The sequence below is a fragment of the Schistocerca gregaria genome, chromosome X (genome assembly GCF_023897955.1).
Source record: "Schistocerca gregaria isolate iqSchGreg1 chromosome X, iqSchGreg1.2, whole genome shotgun sequence".
Taxonomy (NCBI): domain Eukaryota; kingdom Metazoa; phylum Arthropoda; class Insecta; order Orthoptera; family Acrididae; genus Schistocerca; species Schistocerca gregaria.
This window is the reverse complement of record NC_064931.1, coordinates 439,319,839-439,336,336: the sequence shown is the minus strand read 5'-3', so window position 1 is coordinate 439,336,336 and position 16,498 is coordinate 439,319,839. Positions and strand designations below refer to the sequence as shown.

Here is a 16,498-nt window from a genome sequence, read left to right as displayed (position 1 = left end):
AGAGTGAGTTTCGACTTCAGTAATTCTATTTCTTCTGTAAGTAGCAATATATATTTATACACGTTTATATACACCTGTAACAGTACCCATGGACAACTCTTACAAGATGGCGAGCTCAGACGTGGAATATTACGACACGGAGACCGTCACGGCGGACGATGACAGCTTGACCAATTCCACGACGAACATGTGCGAAATGCCAGGGTCCGCAGCACTGTCGTCGACACCGTTTGTGGCGCTCGTTGTCGTGTTGTACGGCGTCATAATGCTGGGGTCGGTGGTGGGCAACGGGCTCGTCGTGTACACCATCACGGGGAACAGAGCAATGCGCACAGTGACCAACCTGCTGCTGCTGAACCTCGCGCTGGGCGACTTGCTGCTTACGCTCGTGTGCATTCCCTTCGTCGCGCTGCCGGTGCTCATCTTGCAGCACTGGCCCTTCGGCCTGCTGCTGTGTCAGCTAGTCAGCTGCGTCCAGGTACCATCTCTTCCAGCTCCTTTCCAAACTAATTGTTTCCGCATCAGATTAGCGAGACCAGAAGCGACTGTCCATTCAGGAATTCAAAATTATAGGCACACCAACTTTTCCTCTACTACGTATTTTAAGATTTCAAACGTTAAGGCATTTCGTGATATTACTGAGCTGCGAGGACATAAAGTGTTCTAATAGTCTATCCTGAAATAAAACTACTCCTCCCTTCCTCGGGTTTTCCTAAATTAATAACAAGCCCAACATTTACAGTAAAAGTTTCTAATTTTAAGTTCATTACAAAGCTTCTATATTCTGGAATCATCGGCACCTTCATTTAAATCTTCTGATACTTTGACTACTATACCAGTGCTATTGGTCTTTCATTTTCTGTTTGCAGAAACACACAGCCGGGAAAAAATGTAACAACCTCCAGAACTGTGTTCAGTGACACCACAGTATAATATGCGCATACGCAGAGGTTGCAGTGTTAGTGATTTATTTTTCACAGTCATCGGCGATCAGATGGCGCTCAGAGGACTGTCCGTGTGCCCTCTGTTCTGACTCTGCAGGCAGTAACTGTGCTGAGTTTAAATATAAACAGTGTTAGCAACATTCATCTTAGGGTTCAATCGTGGCCCACCAACGAGTATGTACACCTATTGGAGAGCTTCAGTCAATTGAACGGTGTCGCACTGCGTACCAGCGGAAAGGTGGATGGACATACCAACAGATTGCTACACGTGTTGAGAACAATGTATCGGCGGTGCGTCGCTGCTTTCAACAGACGTCTGTGGAACATTCTCATACCTGTAGATCATGTTATGGACGTCCACATAGTACAGACACACGTTAATATCGACGTTGGCCAACCGAACATCATCTACCTACGAAATGTCAGCGAATCAGGGATGATTGGGAAGCTCCTGCTGGCAGCAGGGTTAAGATGACGTGTGCTCTGGGCAGGCTACTACTGACACCATGACACCGCCAAGCGTGGCTGCTCTGGTGTCGTGAAACAGTCAAGTGGAGAGTGAAATGGCGCTCTGTGTTCTTCAGTGATGAGAGTAGTTTCTGCCTGCATGCGAGTGATGGACCTATACGCGTGTAACGTAGAACGGGTGAGATGCCTACTCCAGAGTGCTTTCATCTCCTATCCCAGACTTCATGGTGTTGGAGGCCATTCAGTTACAACTTACGGTCATATCTGGTGTTTGTGCAGGGTAGAGTAGACAGAGCAGTGTCCGCTACATTGAACAGGCTGCTATCCCCGTTCTACATTTTTTCGACAGGAAGATGGCATGCCTTTTCAGCAGTCCAGTGCACATCCACATATGGCTACAACGACGCAACATTCTCTTCGTCGTCCACAACTGCCTTGGCCAGCAAGATCACCAGATCTCTCGACAACTGGACGTTTAAGGGACGCATTGAATTGGGAAATTACTCGACCTCAGTTGACACAAAAGACGGAAGATACATGGGACGATCCATCGCAGGGTGCCATTCACAATCTGTCCGCCCCCGCTAGCAGAGTGGTCAGCGCGACAGAATGTCAGTCCTAAGGGCTCGGGCTCGATTCCCGGCTGGGTCGGAGATTTTCTCCGCTCAGGGACTGGGTGTTGTGTGTCCTAATCGTCATCATTTCATTCCTATCGACGCGCAAGTCACCGAAGTGGTGTCAAATCGAAAGGCTTGCACCCGTCGAACGGTCTACCCGACGGGAGGCCCTAGTCACAAGACATTTTATTTATTCACAAACTTTATGATGGTCTGAATGCGAAATAACACGGGCGTGTTGCCGCCAAACAGAGTACACTGCATATTGATGCTACAGTCTGGGCATCCTTTTCCGTTATCTGTGAGTTTCATTCGATCTGAATTCCTTAATATATACTCCTACAACGATGAACTACCTTTCACCTCACTTGTCGATAAAATCACCTTGTGCTTGAGGGTGTTCCATTTTGTTTCTGGCAATATATATGTCTGAGAAATGAGCAAGTTTATTACCTTAATATGGTGCCTAAAAGAAGAAATTAGCAAAAATATTGAATAATATCCATGACACATGTCCGTTCTCAATATAAGCGCGACCTGAACCCAAAAGTAACGAAACTGCTTGACTTACTGAAGGACATACGTAGTTTATTAATGTGCGACTGCTTTACCACTTAAAACTTTGTATTAAGACTGACGGAAATGTTCTAGAAATCGATTGAAGCACCAGTGGTGGACAAGCAGTCCACTGCACCAACATTAATGCACTACTCTGAGATTTGTGTGCGTGATTTCACACAAAAAATTATACTAAAACAACGAATTTGTATATAAAATAACAGCAATGCTAAAGCCTTTTACGTAGAAAATTGCCTGGTAGTAGACCAGAAAGGTCCACCAAATGCAGGAAGACCTACAGGTGATTTGTGCTTAATACAAAGACTGATTATTTGACTTAAAACGAAAAACAATGATATATTATTCAACTACAACGAGATCGCTTACAAAACTCTCTTATCACTGATTCTTTAGTGCCGTTCTTCATTTTCATGGTTCAATTGGCTCTGAGCACTATGGGACTTAACATCTGAGGTCATCAGTCCCCCAGAACTTAGACCTACTTAAACCTAACTAACCTAAGGACATCACACACAGCCATGCACGAGACAGGATTCGAACCTGCGACCGTAACGGTTGCGCGGTTCCAGGCTGAAGCGAGGCCGTTACCATCAAACATATTCTTATATGTTTTAGGAAAACACGTGGATAAATATGAAAAATCACATGTACATGCAGAGAGAAAATTCATAAAGTAATTATTTAGTTATAATTTTCAGCTTACTTGTAGCCAGTTTTAACAGTTTTAAAGTAATTTATGTTATCTGTGCACCTTCCTTCCTACATTTTTCACTTTATGTATTCTTTTGTTTTAAAATTTTTTAGTATTTTATTGCTACATTAGAATAATAACTTTTACACTCTTTTTTTAACTCATTTTTAGGCTGCCTTTTTCAAAGTATTTCACCAGCTATACCCCTTGTCAGTTTTTCCCTGGTAATTACTCCGTACGTGAAACTCGATTAACGAGATGAATTAATACATAAGAAAATTCAGTGTTTGTTTCTGCTCATAGATCTGAAATTGTTATTCTAAGCATCGGTACAAGAGTTTCTTCGCTCTTCAACATATAAATGTTATAATTAAATTTTAATTGTGTCTCATTTGTTTTTCATACATTGTGTAGCTTATTTCTCTGGTTTACTATTGTTTTCATTTACTTTTCTGTTCTTTACATTTACTTTTCTGTTCATATGGCTCTAACGACAGTTGTCTGATGGTATGGGAAATATTTATTCTGATGCTCTGATTATCATTTTAGGAACTATTTTGACCAAAGAGAGCTACAGGTACGTAGATCCTGGGTTCTACTCCAGTGACAGCCTTGGAATTTTCTATGGTGGGTTGGTTTAATTAGATACACTAATTGTCGTATAACTTTGTCTGCTGGAAAATAACCTAGGGGTTAAGCGACATTAAACGGAAATTTTGTCTTTATTTGAATCCATTGCGAACATTTTCATACTGAAATGTGAGCGTTCTTCTATAAGTCTTAACACTTTTAGTACACCTGGCTGATGAGAGCCTGCGTAATATAGTGTTGTGTTTGTGTTCTTAGTGGTGGTGGTGGTGAGGTTGGTAACAGTGGTGAGAATAAACGAGGTAGAGGATGAGAACTTTTATCTGCACAATGGGTGTACCTCTCGATCTTAACGACGTCGTCCGACGGACGGGTCTTCGTCAGCGGTGTTTCCTCTGTCCTTGAGCGTAACGGCGAGCTTTGTAATTTAACACAGGGCTCTTGTGCGGAATTTGGCAATGACGAACTTTACGTTACTGCCTCTACTCTCTTTATCGGCCAAATATTGGCGGTGAAATTTCCTTCTGCCACCATCATTTGAAGTCGCTATCTCTGAGTTGTACACCGGCGCACAAGATTGCATTAGTGGCCTTGGTTTCGGATTCGGGAAATTTTAACACGATCTTTCTCGGTAAGCCGAATAGTGAAGCTACTTGCACTAACAATAAGCTACATTCACTTGAAAACAGAGTAACTGCCGTCAAAACTGAGAGATTTTAAAGTGTCTTACTTAAATTCTCACTACATTTACTAGTTTGTGAGTCTTCTGCCCAGAAACTGTTATGTGGTTGTGCCACTACAAAACTTTCCCAATAGATGTTCTAGTTGTATGACAGTTGTAATAGCCACCAAATATAGGTTAGCGATGGTGCAACGCATCAAAAATCGCCTCTTTACTCTCATTTACGCGCATTGTATTTCATGTTGTTCCTACATTTCTACATACACACTATTTACGTTTTCCGTGATTTTCTTTATCGCTTCGTACTAATCCGGGGATGGTTCCTTTGAAATGGCACAGCTGATTTCCTTACCCTTTCTTGACACAGTCCGAGCTTATGCTCCGACTGTAATGACCTCGATGTTGACGGGACGTTAAACCCAATCTCCCTTCCTTCCTAATTTAGTTAAGACACTGGCAGAAGGTTCAGCCAACCCCTTTCTCACTAGTTCTCTACCGTTCCACTCTCGAACAGCGCTCGGGAATTGTCTTTGTGCGAGCTCAGTTTTCTCTTATTCTATTGCAACGGTTATTTATGCCTGTTTGTCTGTTTTACTTTCGGAAGAGAAAGCTGGAGACAAATTTCATGAAGAGATCTCAGCACATCATAAAACGCCTTTGTTTTAATAATTTACACTCCAACTCGCGTATCACATTCACGACAAACTCCTCTATTTCGTGATAGTACAAAACAGGCTGCCCCGCTTTGAACTTTTTCGATGTCCTCTGTCAACCCTATCCTACTAAAAGCGTAGTGGAGGCAGTTCTTTGCCGGCCACTGTGGCCGAGCGGTTCTAGGCGCTTCGGTCCGGAACCGCGCTGCTGCCAAGGTCGCCGGTTCAAATCTTGCCTCCGGCATGGATGTGTGTGATGTCCTTAGGTTAGTCAGGTTTAAGTAGTTCTATGTCAAGGGGACTGATGACCTCAGATGTTAAGTCTCATAGTGCTTAGAGCCATTTGAACCATTTGAAGAGTCTCTTCAGGGGATTTGTTGCATTTCCTAAACGTTATCCAGTTATTTGACGGTGTCGTCTGTAAACAGCTTCAAAGTGCCAGGGACTTATCTACCGTATGTACTTCCATACTAAATGTTTCGTCGGCGCAGCACCATGGAGCACCATCCAATATTTATCATCCGTTCATGAAACTACGTGTATTAAATGATTAAATTGTCATTCCGTTCGTAGCTGATAACCCATCAACATCATCAGAATGAGATGTGAGTCCCACGCACACCAATACACTCTCGCATTTGTTGTGGCATAGAATAAACAGCCTCCAAAAGTCATATTGAGGAATTTCTTGTCATGCCTAATCCGCATATTGTGTGATTTAATGAAGATTTTTGGCTGATGACTGGTGTGAGAGCATTCGTTTTCTAAACGAATATGAGACATGTTCTATGGGTGACGGTTCAGGCAACTGGGCAGGGCAGTGAAGGATCGTTACAATCAGATGGAACTCTATGGTTCCAGAGACCTTTTCAACTTTCAGGCATCTATGAACATCTATGAGTCTCAAACATCCGGGTTCGAATAACGGCCGTGGGACAAATTTTCATTCGTTGCTTCAGTCTGCTTATATACATCATAGATCCTTACAGTCTTCAAGGCAGAAGCTTTTAGCAGTCTTGACACAAACCGGTTATAACTCAGTCTCCCTTTGAAAAATACCAAATCAGTGGTATAGTCATACCCAACAGCTCCCCAAACCATGATTCCAGGAGTTGAAAACGTATGGATCTCGAGAATCTCTGCTTCTTGTACCCTTTCACCATGGCGTTTATGGGGACTTTACCGTCGATCTGACGGCCTCAAAACAGAAGTGAGTCTCATCGGCGAAACCCACACAATGATACTCAATGTCCCAGTAAACGCCGACTCTATATTGTGCAAGTCTCTGCTGTCTGTGGAATATTGGTAGCGTTAAATGGCACATTAAAATTTTATATCACAACCCGGCTTCCCGTAATCTCTTCCCGATGGTTTGTAGTGTCCTCTGTCCGGATTTCGGCTATTGCTGTCCGTCTGTACCTCACAGTCCTTCGAACAGTGCTAAGATCTTCTAATGATGTAGTCCTTTTGGAAGGAGACATTCATACTTCTCTTGTCACATCGTTGTCCTGATGCCATTTCATCACCATTGGTCCTCTGTTAGATTGTTGCTGCGCGGTATGGGATTCTTACCAGGTGGGATTGATGGAGGACATCGAAAGGAGGCAAAAAAGGGCAGCTCGTTTTGTATTATCACGTAATAGGGGAGAAAGTGTGGCAGATATGATACGCGAGTTGGGATGGAAGTCATTAAAGCAAAGACGTTTTTCGTCGCGGCGAGATCTATGTACGAAATTTCAGTCACCAACTTTCTCTTCCGAATGCGAAAATATTTTGTGGAGTCCAACCTACATAGGTAGGAATGATCATCAAAATAAAATAAGAGAAATCAGAGCTCGAATAGAAAGGTTTAGGTGTTCGCTATTCCCGCGCGCTGTTCGGGAGTGGAATGGTAGGGAGATAGTATGATTGTGGTTCGATGAACCCTCTTCCAAGCACTTAAATGTGAATTCCAGAGTAATCATGTAGATGTAGATTCTGCAGTCACTGTATTAAAACAAGCTATATGTGCTTTCCGTTGGTATGATGCTATCACGTCCATCGTGTTAGTGATTCTACCTACTTCAAAATCCAAAAGATAGCGTTAAGCTCTGCTCACGTTCCTTCTCATCCTCATGATCATGCTCTGAGCTTGCTATATACCCATCTCCAACTGAAAATTTCCAGTAATGTTAGACACACCCCATCAAACTTTCAAGCCGTTGTTAATCTATACGAAAGGCTTTTTTTTTTCTCTAGTGAAAACACGTTCTTATAAGGATTACATTTTAATGGCTATATTCCAAAGGTATATACTAGGGGGTCATAATTAAAGTTCAGCTATTCAGAGAGGTCCAGTGTGCGATGTAATTATGGTATGACAGCAAAACTTGGTAGATATGCTAATGCGGAACCGTATTACGGTGGAAAAAAATTAGTTCCAATTTTGGCCATTTGGTGCAAATGAGGCATTGTACAGCATCTCATCGACGTCTCCTGTGCTCATATTGAACAAACTTTTTAAGAGGTGGTTAATAATAAATTTAACATTATGTCTTTCTCACTTGTTTGACCTTTTTCGTCACGTCCCGTTCCTATTTCATTACATGTGGAAACAATCCTGTGCGTCTTTATTGCATTTGCAGTACCAGATTTGCACCTGGTGATCAAACTTGGAACTAATTTCAACCCAGTGTAAATCCGTTCCTCATTAGCGCATTAGAATATCTACCCAGTTTTACTGCCATATTTCAAGTACAGCCGGCTGGTAAATACTGTATTATCAGTATGGTAGCGTTTAGTCAAGGTGTTCATAGTATAAGATTTTGAATTTCTGTCAGTATGTGTAATCACGATGCACACGTAATCTACTGCACATAAGGAACAGAGGGACGCAACATAATTAAATGAGGTCCTGGGCGCAGCTACTGGTCGTATCTTTACATGTCGTGTTAAGTCGCATAATCTGTGGGTACCGGTGCTTACAGGTGGGAGTCCATAAAGTTTTTATTACGACCATGAAAAAATAAAGTTACATGGTCAAAGAAGTGAGCATTATAATTTTATAGCTGCCTCACGCATGTACTTCTCTTTATCAGTCTACCGCGTCATTTTTATTACTTTTTATTGATTACAGGTTTCGACAGACCTGCGATGTCAACAAAGATCTTGTAACATTTTAACAGAATGATAGAATCTGGAGGATTGAATTAAAATATGTGCCGCAGCCGGGACTTTAACGCAGGTCTCCCTCTCATTGGGTAGATGGGCTAACCACTACAACATCGAAGCAGTATGTTAACACAAAGTGATTTTGCGTCATTTGACAGTAAAAGGTACCAAGGAATATTAGTATGTCAAACATAAAATATTACAAACATAAAACAAAAATCATATTGTACTGATGTTCTACCACACTCGTTCACGCAACTTCACAATAGCAACTGAGCTAGCGTGATTTTCAGGTTTGCAAAGATCATGAACATGTGTTAATATGTTACAAGATCCGGTGATGACAGCACAGATCTGTCGAAACCATTGATCAATAAAGAGATTTACAAGCAATTTAGGCGAACCTGATTTTTTAAGGATAATATAACAATTCAGATCGACACCCAACAGTTGACACAATGTCAAACCTATACAATGTGAATTACTCAAACCATACACCGCAAATGTTACGGAAATGATGTGCTATTTTCACCGAATGGATTGGTAGTCAGGGGCTCGTATTGTTAGCCAATCAGCAAAATTGTTATAATACTTATAACCAGTATTTTTGTGCAAACATACACTTTTTTAAATGGAACAATGGCTACGGACATTAACAGACCAACATTAGGGTAAATTAAATGTAAGTGTTGTTCGTTGCAGGATTCTAGTGAGACTCGCTTACGAGATATCATATTTTGAAAAGTTCCCACACTGACACTCGTACAACACATTTGGTAGCACACACTAGATAAAAACACAAACGCATACGCAAGTTATGTGGATTCTGACCAGTAACGACACAACTGACCACCACAGGATGTGTCCAAAATGACCATCGGCAGCGGCAGTACACACTCCGTGTCTGGTATGGAACGATTGCTGCACATATGTTAACATTTCTCCGGAGACGTCAGAACAGGCTGCACTAATACGTCGTTGCATATCATCGGGTGTAGTTGGAATGTCCTTGTAGGTAGCGTCTTTCAGCTTCACCACAGAAATAAGTCTACAAGATTGAAATTCGGGAAACGGGCCAGCCAAGGTACAGGCCGTCTACGTCCAATACAACTATTTGGAAACAATTCCTGAAGATATGCTGTAGTACTTCGTGCACTGTGGGCTGGGCAGCCGTCTTAGTGTGTAGAGGAACGTCTTCTAGCATCCGTGGAAGATGGTCTGTTAGGAGACTGCGATACATGCGAGCGTACAGTTTTGCGTCTATGAAAAACGAGCCTATGAGCTAACGTTTCACTATCCCACTCCGCATGTTTACACTCCATGTATGCTGGCATTCTATCTCACGAAGCTAGCTGGTATTGTCAACAGATCAGTTGTGCATGTTTCGGCGGTTTTCCTCACTGTGGTTATCAGATATGGCTTCATCACTCAAAAATGTACTTATTTATTTATTTACCGATACCTGTGTAGTTACTAGATTATTTTTGTAATTTCTTGTGTGTTCGAGTGCCTACTAGGCACAAGCTTTTATTTTAATAATAGTGTAGCGTACTGTACCGCTGTTGCTATCGACCCTTATATCTACCCTCGGATCATACAGGCTTTTGATTGTTTTGGTTAGTGTAGCTCAGTGTCGTTTAGACCATTAGTGAGAGAGCACTTCGAATTCCTGCTGCTAATAAGGTGAGTACACCGGTTGTTTGTCGTATATTTTTACGAGCTTCAAACGGGAGCGACTCCAGTAATGGATAGGAACTGTGATTGCTGTGTACAGATGCGAGCTGAGTTGGCTACCCTTCGCTCACAGCTCCAGGCTGCATTGGCTTCTGTCACACAGCTTGAGGCTGCTGCCAATGGGCATCATTGTGGGGGTCGGACCCGGGGATGCGAGAGACGTCGAGCACGTCCCATGTGTCCCCCGTTCGGTCCGCTGCTGTGGCCACCCCAGGTACTGCCTGCACTGAGGTCGACCCCTCACCTGTGGTTGAGTGGATCATTCCAAAGTCTGGCAGGCAGTGAAAAACTTTCCGAGGGGCCGATTGCAGGGCCTCCCCAGTTCATTTGACGAACAGGTTACAAGCGTTATCTGTGGCTGACGATGTCTCTGACCCAGATGCAGTCGTCCACCCTGTTCCAGACGAAGTTTCTCGGCCCAGAAAGTCTAGGCGATCACAGACGGTGGGTTTGCTGGTAGTTGGGAGCTCCAACGTAAGGCGCATAATGGGGCCCCTTAGGAGCATGGCTGCCAAGAAGGGGAAGGAAGACATTGTGCAGTTCGTGTGCATAGCGGGGGCAGTCATTCTTCATGTGGAAAGGCTGCCTCTGGATGCCATGAAGAGTACAGGGTGCAGCCAACTGCAGGTGGTGGCTCATTTCGGTACCAATGACGTATGTCACTTTGGATTGGAAGAGATTCTCTCTGGTTTTGGGCAGCTAGCGGAAATGGTAACGATTGCCAGTCTTGCTTGCGAGATTAAGGCGAAGCTCACCATCTGAACCGACTGTGGTCCTTTGCTGCAGAGCCGAGTAGAGGGTCTGAATCAGAGGCTCAGGCAGTTCTGTGACTGTGTAGGCTGCAGATTCCTTAACTTGCGCCATCGGGTGGTGGGTTTACGGGTTCCGCTTAATAAGTCAGGAGTCCACTACACACAGGAAGCAGCTACACGGGTAGCGAGGGCTGTATGGAAGGGACTGGGCGGTTTTTAGGTTAGAGGGCCTCAGGGAACCACAGAAAGGGCGTCCATCTAAAAGGGGGCACGTAAAACACAGTGAGTTAGTTGTAGAAACGATCGGTATTGTAGTTGTAAATTGTCGTAGCAGTGTTGGGAAAGAACCTGTGCTCCAATCCCTAATAGAAAGCACTGAAGCTCAAATAGTTATGGGTACAGAAAGCTGGCTAAAACCGGAAGTAAGTTCAGCAGACATTTTTTCAGTGCTCAAAAAGGATACATTAAATACAATTGGTGGTGGAGTATTTATTGCTGTCAGAAGTAGTTTGCCTTGTAGTGAAACTGAAGTAGACAATCAGATTGTCGTCTGACCGACCGCCCGACTCAGAAGATATAGTTGCTGAACAGTTCAAAGAAAACTTGAGTCTAATTGCAAATAGGTACCCCACTCATACAATTATAGTCGGTGGTGACTTTAATCTGCCCTCGATATGCTGGAAAAATTATACGTTTAAAGACGGCGGCAGGCATAAAACGTCATCCGAAATTGTACGGTATGCTTTCTCATAAAAATATTTTATACAATTAGTTCATGAGCCCACTCGAAGCATAAATGGTTGCGAAAGCATACTTAACCTCTTATCAACAAGTAATCCTGGAAAAATAGTGAGTATCGTGAAGAAAATACAGGGATTAGCGATCACAAGGCAGTAGCTGCTAGGTTGAATACCGTTAACTCCTACAACCATCGAAAACAAATGCAAAGTATATCTATTTTTAAAAGCTGAAAAAAAAGCTCTTAACACCGTTTTAAGAGACAGTCTGCACTCCTTCCGATCTGATCATGTAAGCGTAGAAAAGTTGTCGAATGATTTCAAAAAGATAGTATCGATAGCAATTGAGAGATATATACTACATAAATTATTAAGTGATGGTACTGTCCCCTCATGGTATACAAAACGTGTCACATCGCTGTTACAGAAGCAGCGGAAAAAGCATGCCAAATTTAAAAGAACGCAAAATCCTGAAGACTGGCAAAGTTCTGAGCAGTTCGAAATATAACGCGTACTTCAGTGCAAGATGGCTTCAACAATTTCCACAACGAAACTCTGTCTCGAAATATGGCAGAAAACCCAAACAGATTATGGTCATACATAAAGCACATCTGTGGCAAGACGCAATCAATACCTTCACTGCGCGATAACAATGGTGAAGTCACTGATGAAAGTGCCACTAAAGCATAGTTACTAAACACGATTTTCCGAAACTCCTTCACCAAAGAAGACGAAGTAAATCTTTCTGAATTCCAATCAAGAACAACTGCCACGATGAAAAACATAGAAACAAATATCCTCGGTGCCGCAAAGCAGCTTAAATCACTGAATAAAAGGAAGGCTTCCGGTCCATATTGTATACCAGTCAGCTTCCTCTCAGAGTATGCTGATACAACAGCTCCATATTTAGAAATTATATACAACCGCTCGCTCACGGAAAGATCCGTACCTAAAGACTGGAAAATTGCTTAAGTCACACCAATACCGCCGGCCGGGGTGGCCGAGCGGTTCTAGGCGCTACAGTGTGGAACCGCGCGACCGCTACGGTCGTAGGTTCAAATCCTGCCTCGGGCATGGATGTGTGTGATGTCCTTAGGTTAGTTAGGTGTTCTACGTTCTAGGGGACTGATGGCCTCAGAAGTTAAGTCCCATAGTTCTCAGAGCCATTTGAATCATTTGAACCACACCAATACCGAAAAAGGGAAGTAGGAATAATCCGTTGAATTACAGGCCCATATCACTAACGTCGATTTGCAGTATGTTTTGGAACATATACTGTACTCGAACATTATGAAGTACCTCGAAGAAAACGATTTATCGACACGCAGTCAGCACGGATTCAGAAAATATCGTTCTTGCGAAACACAACTAGCCCTTTATACTCATGAAGTAATGAGTGCTATCGACAGGGGATGTCAAATTGATTCCATATTTTTAGATCTCCAGAAGGCTTTCGACACCGTTCCTCAAAAGCGTCTTAACCAAACTGCGTGCCTATGGAATATCGCCTCAGTTGTGCGACTGGATCGTGATTTCCTGTCAGAAAGGTCATAGTAATAGACGGAAAGTCGTCGAGTAAAACAGAAATAATATTCGGCGTTCTCCAAGGATCTGTTATAGGCCCTCTATTGTTCCTGATCTATATTAACGACATAGAAGACAATCTCAGTAGCCCTCTTAGATTGTTTGCAGATGATGCTGTCATTTACTGACCCTGAATAAAGAAAAGTGTGAAGTTATTCAAATGAGTACTAAAAGAAATCCGCTAAATTTAGATTACGCGATAAGTCACACAAATCTTAAGGCCTAAATTGGAACGATCACATAGATAATGTTGTGGGTAGAGCCAATCAAAGACTGCGATTCATTGGCAGAACACTTAGAAGGTGTAATAGGTCTAATAAAGAGACTGCTTACACCACGTTTGTCTACCCTATTCTGGAGTACTGCTGTGTGGTGTGGGATCCGCATCAGATGAGACTGACGGATGACATCGAAAAAATGCAAAGAAAGGCAGCTCGCTTTGTATTATCGTGAAGTATGGGAGATAGTGCCACAGACATGATACGTGAATTGGAGAGGTTATCATTAAAACAAAGACGTCTTTAGTTGAGACGGTATCTTTTCATGAAATTTCCATCATCAGTTTTCTCCTCCGATTGCGAAAACATTCTGTTGGCACCCACCTACATAGGGAGAAATGATCATCACGATAGAATAAGAGAAATCAGGACTCGTACAGAAAAATTTAAATGCTTGTTTTGTCGCGCGCCGTTCAAGAGTGGGACGGTAGAGAGACAGCTTGAAAGTGGTTCATTGAACCCTGTCCCAGGCACTTTATTGTGAACAGCAGAGTAATCACGTAGATGAAGATGTAGATACATCTGGAGTATCCTGCCATAATGCCTATGTACAGAAGCTAACCCTTTTCGTGCAGATCTTGATGGACAAAGATGTAATGGTGATTGAACCTATGTCGATGGAGAATGTGTAGGACACTTGCGTGACTCATACCACATACTCGTGGAGTTGCGCGGGAGCTAACGTGAAGATCAAGAACATTAATTTCCCCCGGCTCTGTCGTCAATAGTTTCCTTCTGTTACTTTGTCTAGGTGTTACATTACCACTGGTTGAAGACGCTGATAAATAATTGCCGAGATGGTTGACATCTATTGTTACTACGCTCTCCATACATCATGAGCATATCGGGTTTTTCTGCATTGGTAAATCCCATCGTACAATCACGAACTATGCCTTGGACTGTCACACACTAATTGACTAGCAAGTCACAATGCACTAAAGGCACACACAGGCATACTGCAACAAAACGTAACAACATCGTACCTAGCAACTATGCAGGATGAATGACACAAGTGTCGGAGTGGAAACTTTTCAAAATACGTCTTGTAAACTACTCGCACTAGATTCATGCAACAAACACCACTGACATTGTAATTTAGCCTACATTTAGTTTGTTTATGTCAATAAGCAAAGTGTATGTTTGCACAAAAAATATTTTTTTTGTGATATTACAGTCTGTTTATTGGCTAACAATACGAGCCCCTGACTACCAATCCATTCTGCGAAAACCGCACAGAATAGCCCTCTCCGTTTCCGCAATATTTGCGGGTGATTCACCCTGTGTATGACGGTCTTCGTGGCGCCTTCGTTCAAGCGGCTTGGGAGCAGAGGCACTGGCCTACAGGTGGAGAGAAGAGACCGGGCTGTTTTCTGCGCAGGGTATCGGCGTGCTGGTGAGCGCGTACACGCTGATCGCAGTGAGCTTGGACCGCTACCGGGCTCTCCGCTGGCCGCTGCGCGCGCGGCTCGAGGTTCGCGGTGCGCTGCGTTTCATGGTCTGCATCTGGCTGGCCGCCGCCATCACAGCTGCGCCCATCGGCATCACGTCTCAGCTCTCGCAGCCGACCGAGTGGCATCAGACCTGTAGCCGGTTTATGTGCCGGGAGGAGTGGGCCAACGAGAGCCACCGCTACGCCTACACGTAAGTCACTGCGCCTCGCCCGCTTCTTGCACTTTTGTTTAAACGCTACGTCCGGTCGAGAAAAGAGCAAAATGAAGAGAGGGAGAGAAGATGAACAATAAACATTAATCGATAATCAAACCTAAAATTATGAAACTTTTAAAATCTTTCTATCAAACTTTTTATAACTTTAAAAAATTTTCTATAAAGTATCTTGATCGCATTTAACTTTTTTTTTTTTTTTACGAAGTGATGACCAGCTGCATCGTCCATAAAGTTCCTATTTTAGATACTAAGGTAAAATATGCTACTTATAGACACGCTGTCTGTGACAGCAGTTGAAACGAAAAGCCTGTACAGCGTCATAAGAAATTTTAAACATTGAAACGTCCATATAATTATTTCCGTTACAGTAGGAACTGCAAGCAGAGATTTACCATGTAAGCTGCACTTGAAGTCAAACGTAAAACATAAAGTATATATACATATACATAAAAAATTTTAAATATAGAAACAAAAAAAAAACACAGTAACAAAAACCATGGCATACATCTTAATTGCGGGTCAGACTTTCTTTTGCAGCTCGTGGTCGTGCGGTAGTGTTCTCGCTTCCCACGCCCGGGTTCCCGGGTTCGATTCCCGCCAGGGTCAGGGATTTTCTATGCCTCGTGATGACTGGGTGTTGTGTGATGTCGTTAGGTTTAAGTAGTTCTAAGTTCTAGGGGACTGCTGACCATAGCTGTTACGTCCCATAGTGCTCAGAGCCATTTGAACCATTTGACCTTCTTTTTCCTGGCACAGTGCGGCAGCTCGACGTGGCATGGATTCGACAAGTCCCCTGCAGAAGTATTGAGTCATGCTGCTTCTATAGTTGTCCATAACTGAAAAAGCGTTGCCGGTGCAGGATTTTGTGCACGAACTGACCTCTCGATTATGCCCCGTAAACGTTCGATGGGACACATGTTGGGATATCTGGGTGGCCAAATCATTCGCTCGAATCCTCCAGAATTTCCTTCAAACCAATGGCGACCAATTGTGCTCAGTGACATGGTGCATTATCATCCATAAAAGTTCGATACTTGTTTCGGAACGGGAAGTCCATGAATGGTTGCAGATGGTTTCCAACTACCCGAACGTCAGCATTTGCAGTCAGTGATTGGTTCAGTTGTACCAGGATACCCAATCCACTCCATCGAGCCACCACCAGCTTGCACAGTGCCTTGTCGACAACTGGGATGCACGGTCGTGCCTCACTCGAACCATATCGTCAAGTCTCACGAAATGGAATCGGGATTCATCTGACCAGACCACGATTTTCCAGTCATCAACCGATATGCTCACGAACCCAGGAGAGGTAATGCAGATGATGTGCTGTTTAGCAAACGCACTCGCGTTGGTCTTCTGCTGCCATAGCCCATTAA

The 16,498-nt window shown here is 43.2% G+C and overlaps 2 protein-coding genes across 2 annotated transcripts in view; both read left to right on the top strand.

Annotated features, from left to right (window-relative positions):
* Nucleotides 1-88: 88 nt before the first annotated feature.
* On the top strand, nucleotides 89-15,044 carry LOC126298128 (RYamide receptor-like). Its single transcript, XM_049989446.1, has 3 exons — nucleotides 89-478; nucleotides 14,836-14,935; nucleotides 15,019-15,044. The coding sequence occupies exons 1-3, from the start codon at nucleotides 89-91 to the stop codon at nucleotides 15,042-15,044; spliced, it is 516 nt and encodes a 171-aa protein (XP_049845403.1).
* The window catches only part of LOC126298486 (serine/arginine repetitive matrix protein 1-like), a 331,361-nt gene continuing 329,833 nt past the window's right edge, over nucleotides 14,971-16,498 (top strand). The window contains exon 1 of the mRNA XM_049989823.1: nucleotides 14,971-15,098. Within this exon, the coding sequence (XP_049845780.1) occupies nucleotides 15,052-15,098 (47 nt within the window). The 5' untranslated portion in view covers nucleotides 14,971-15,051. The remainder of the gene's footprint in view (nucleotides 15,099-16,498) is intronic.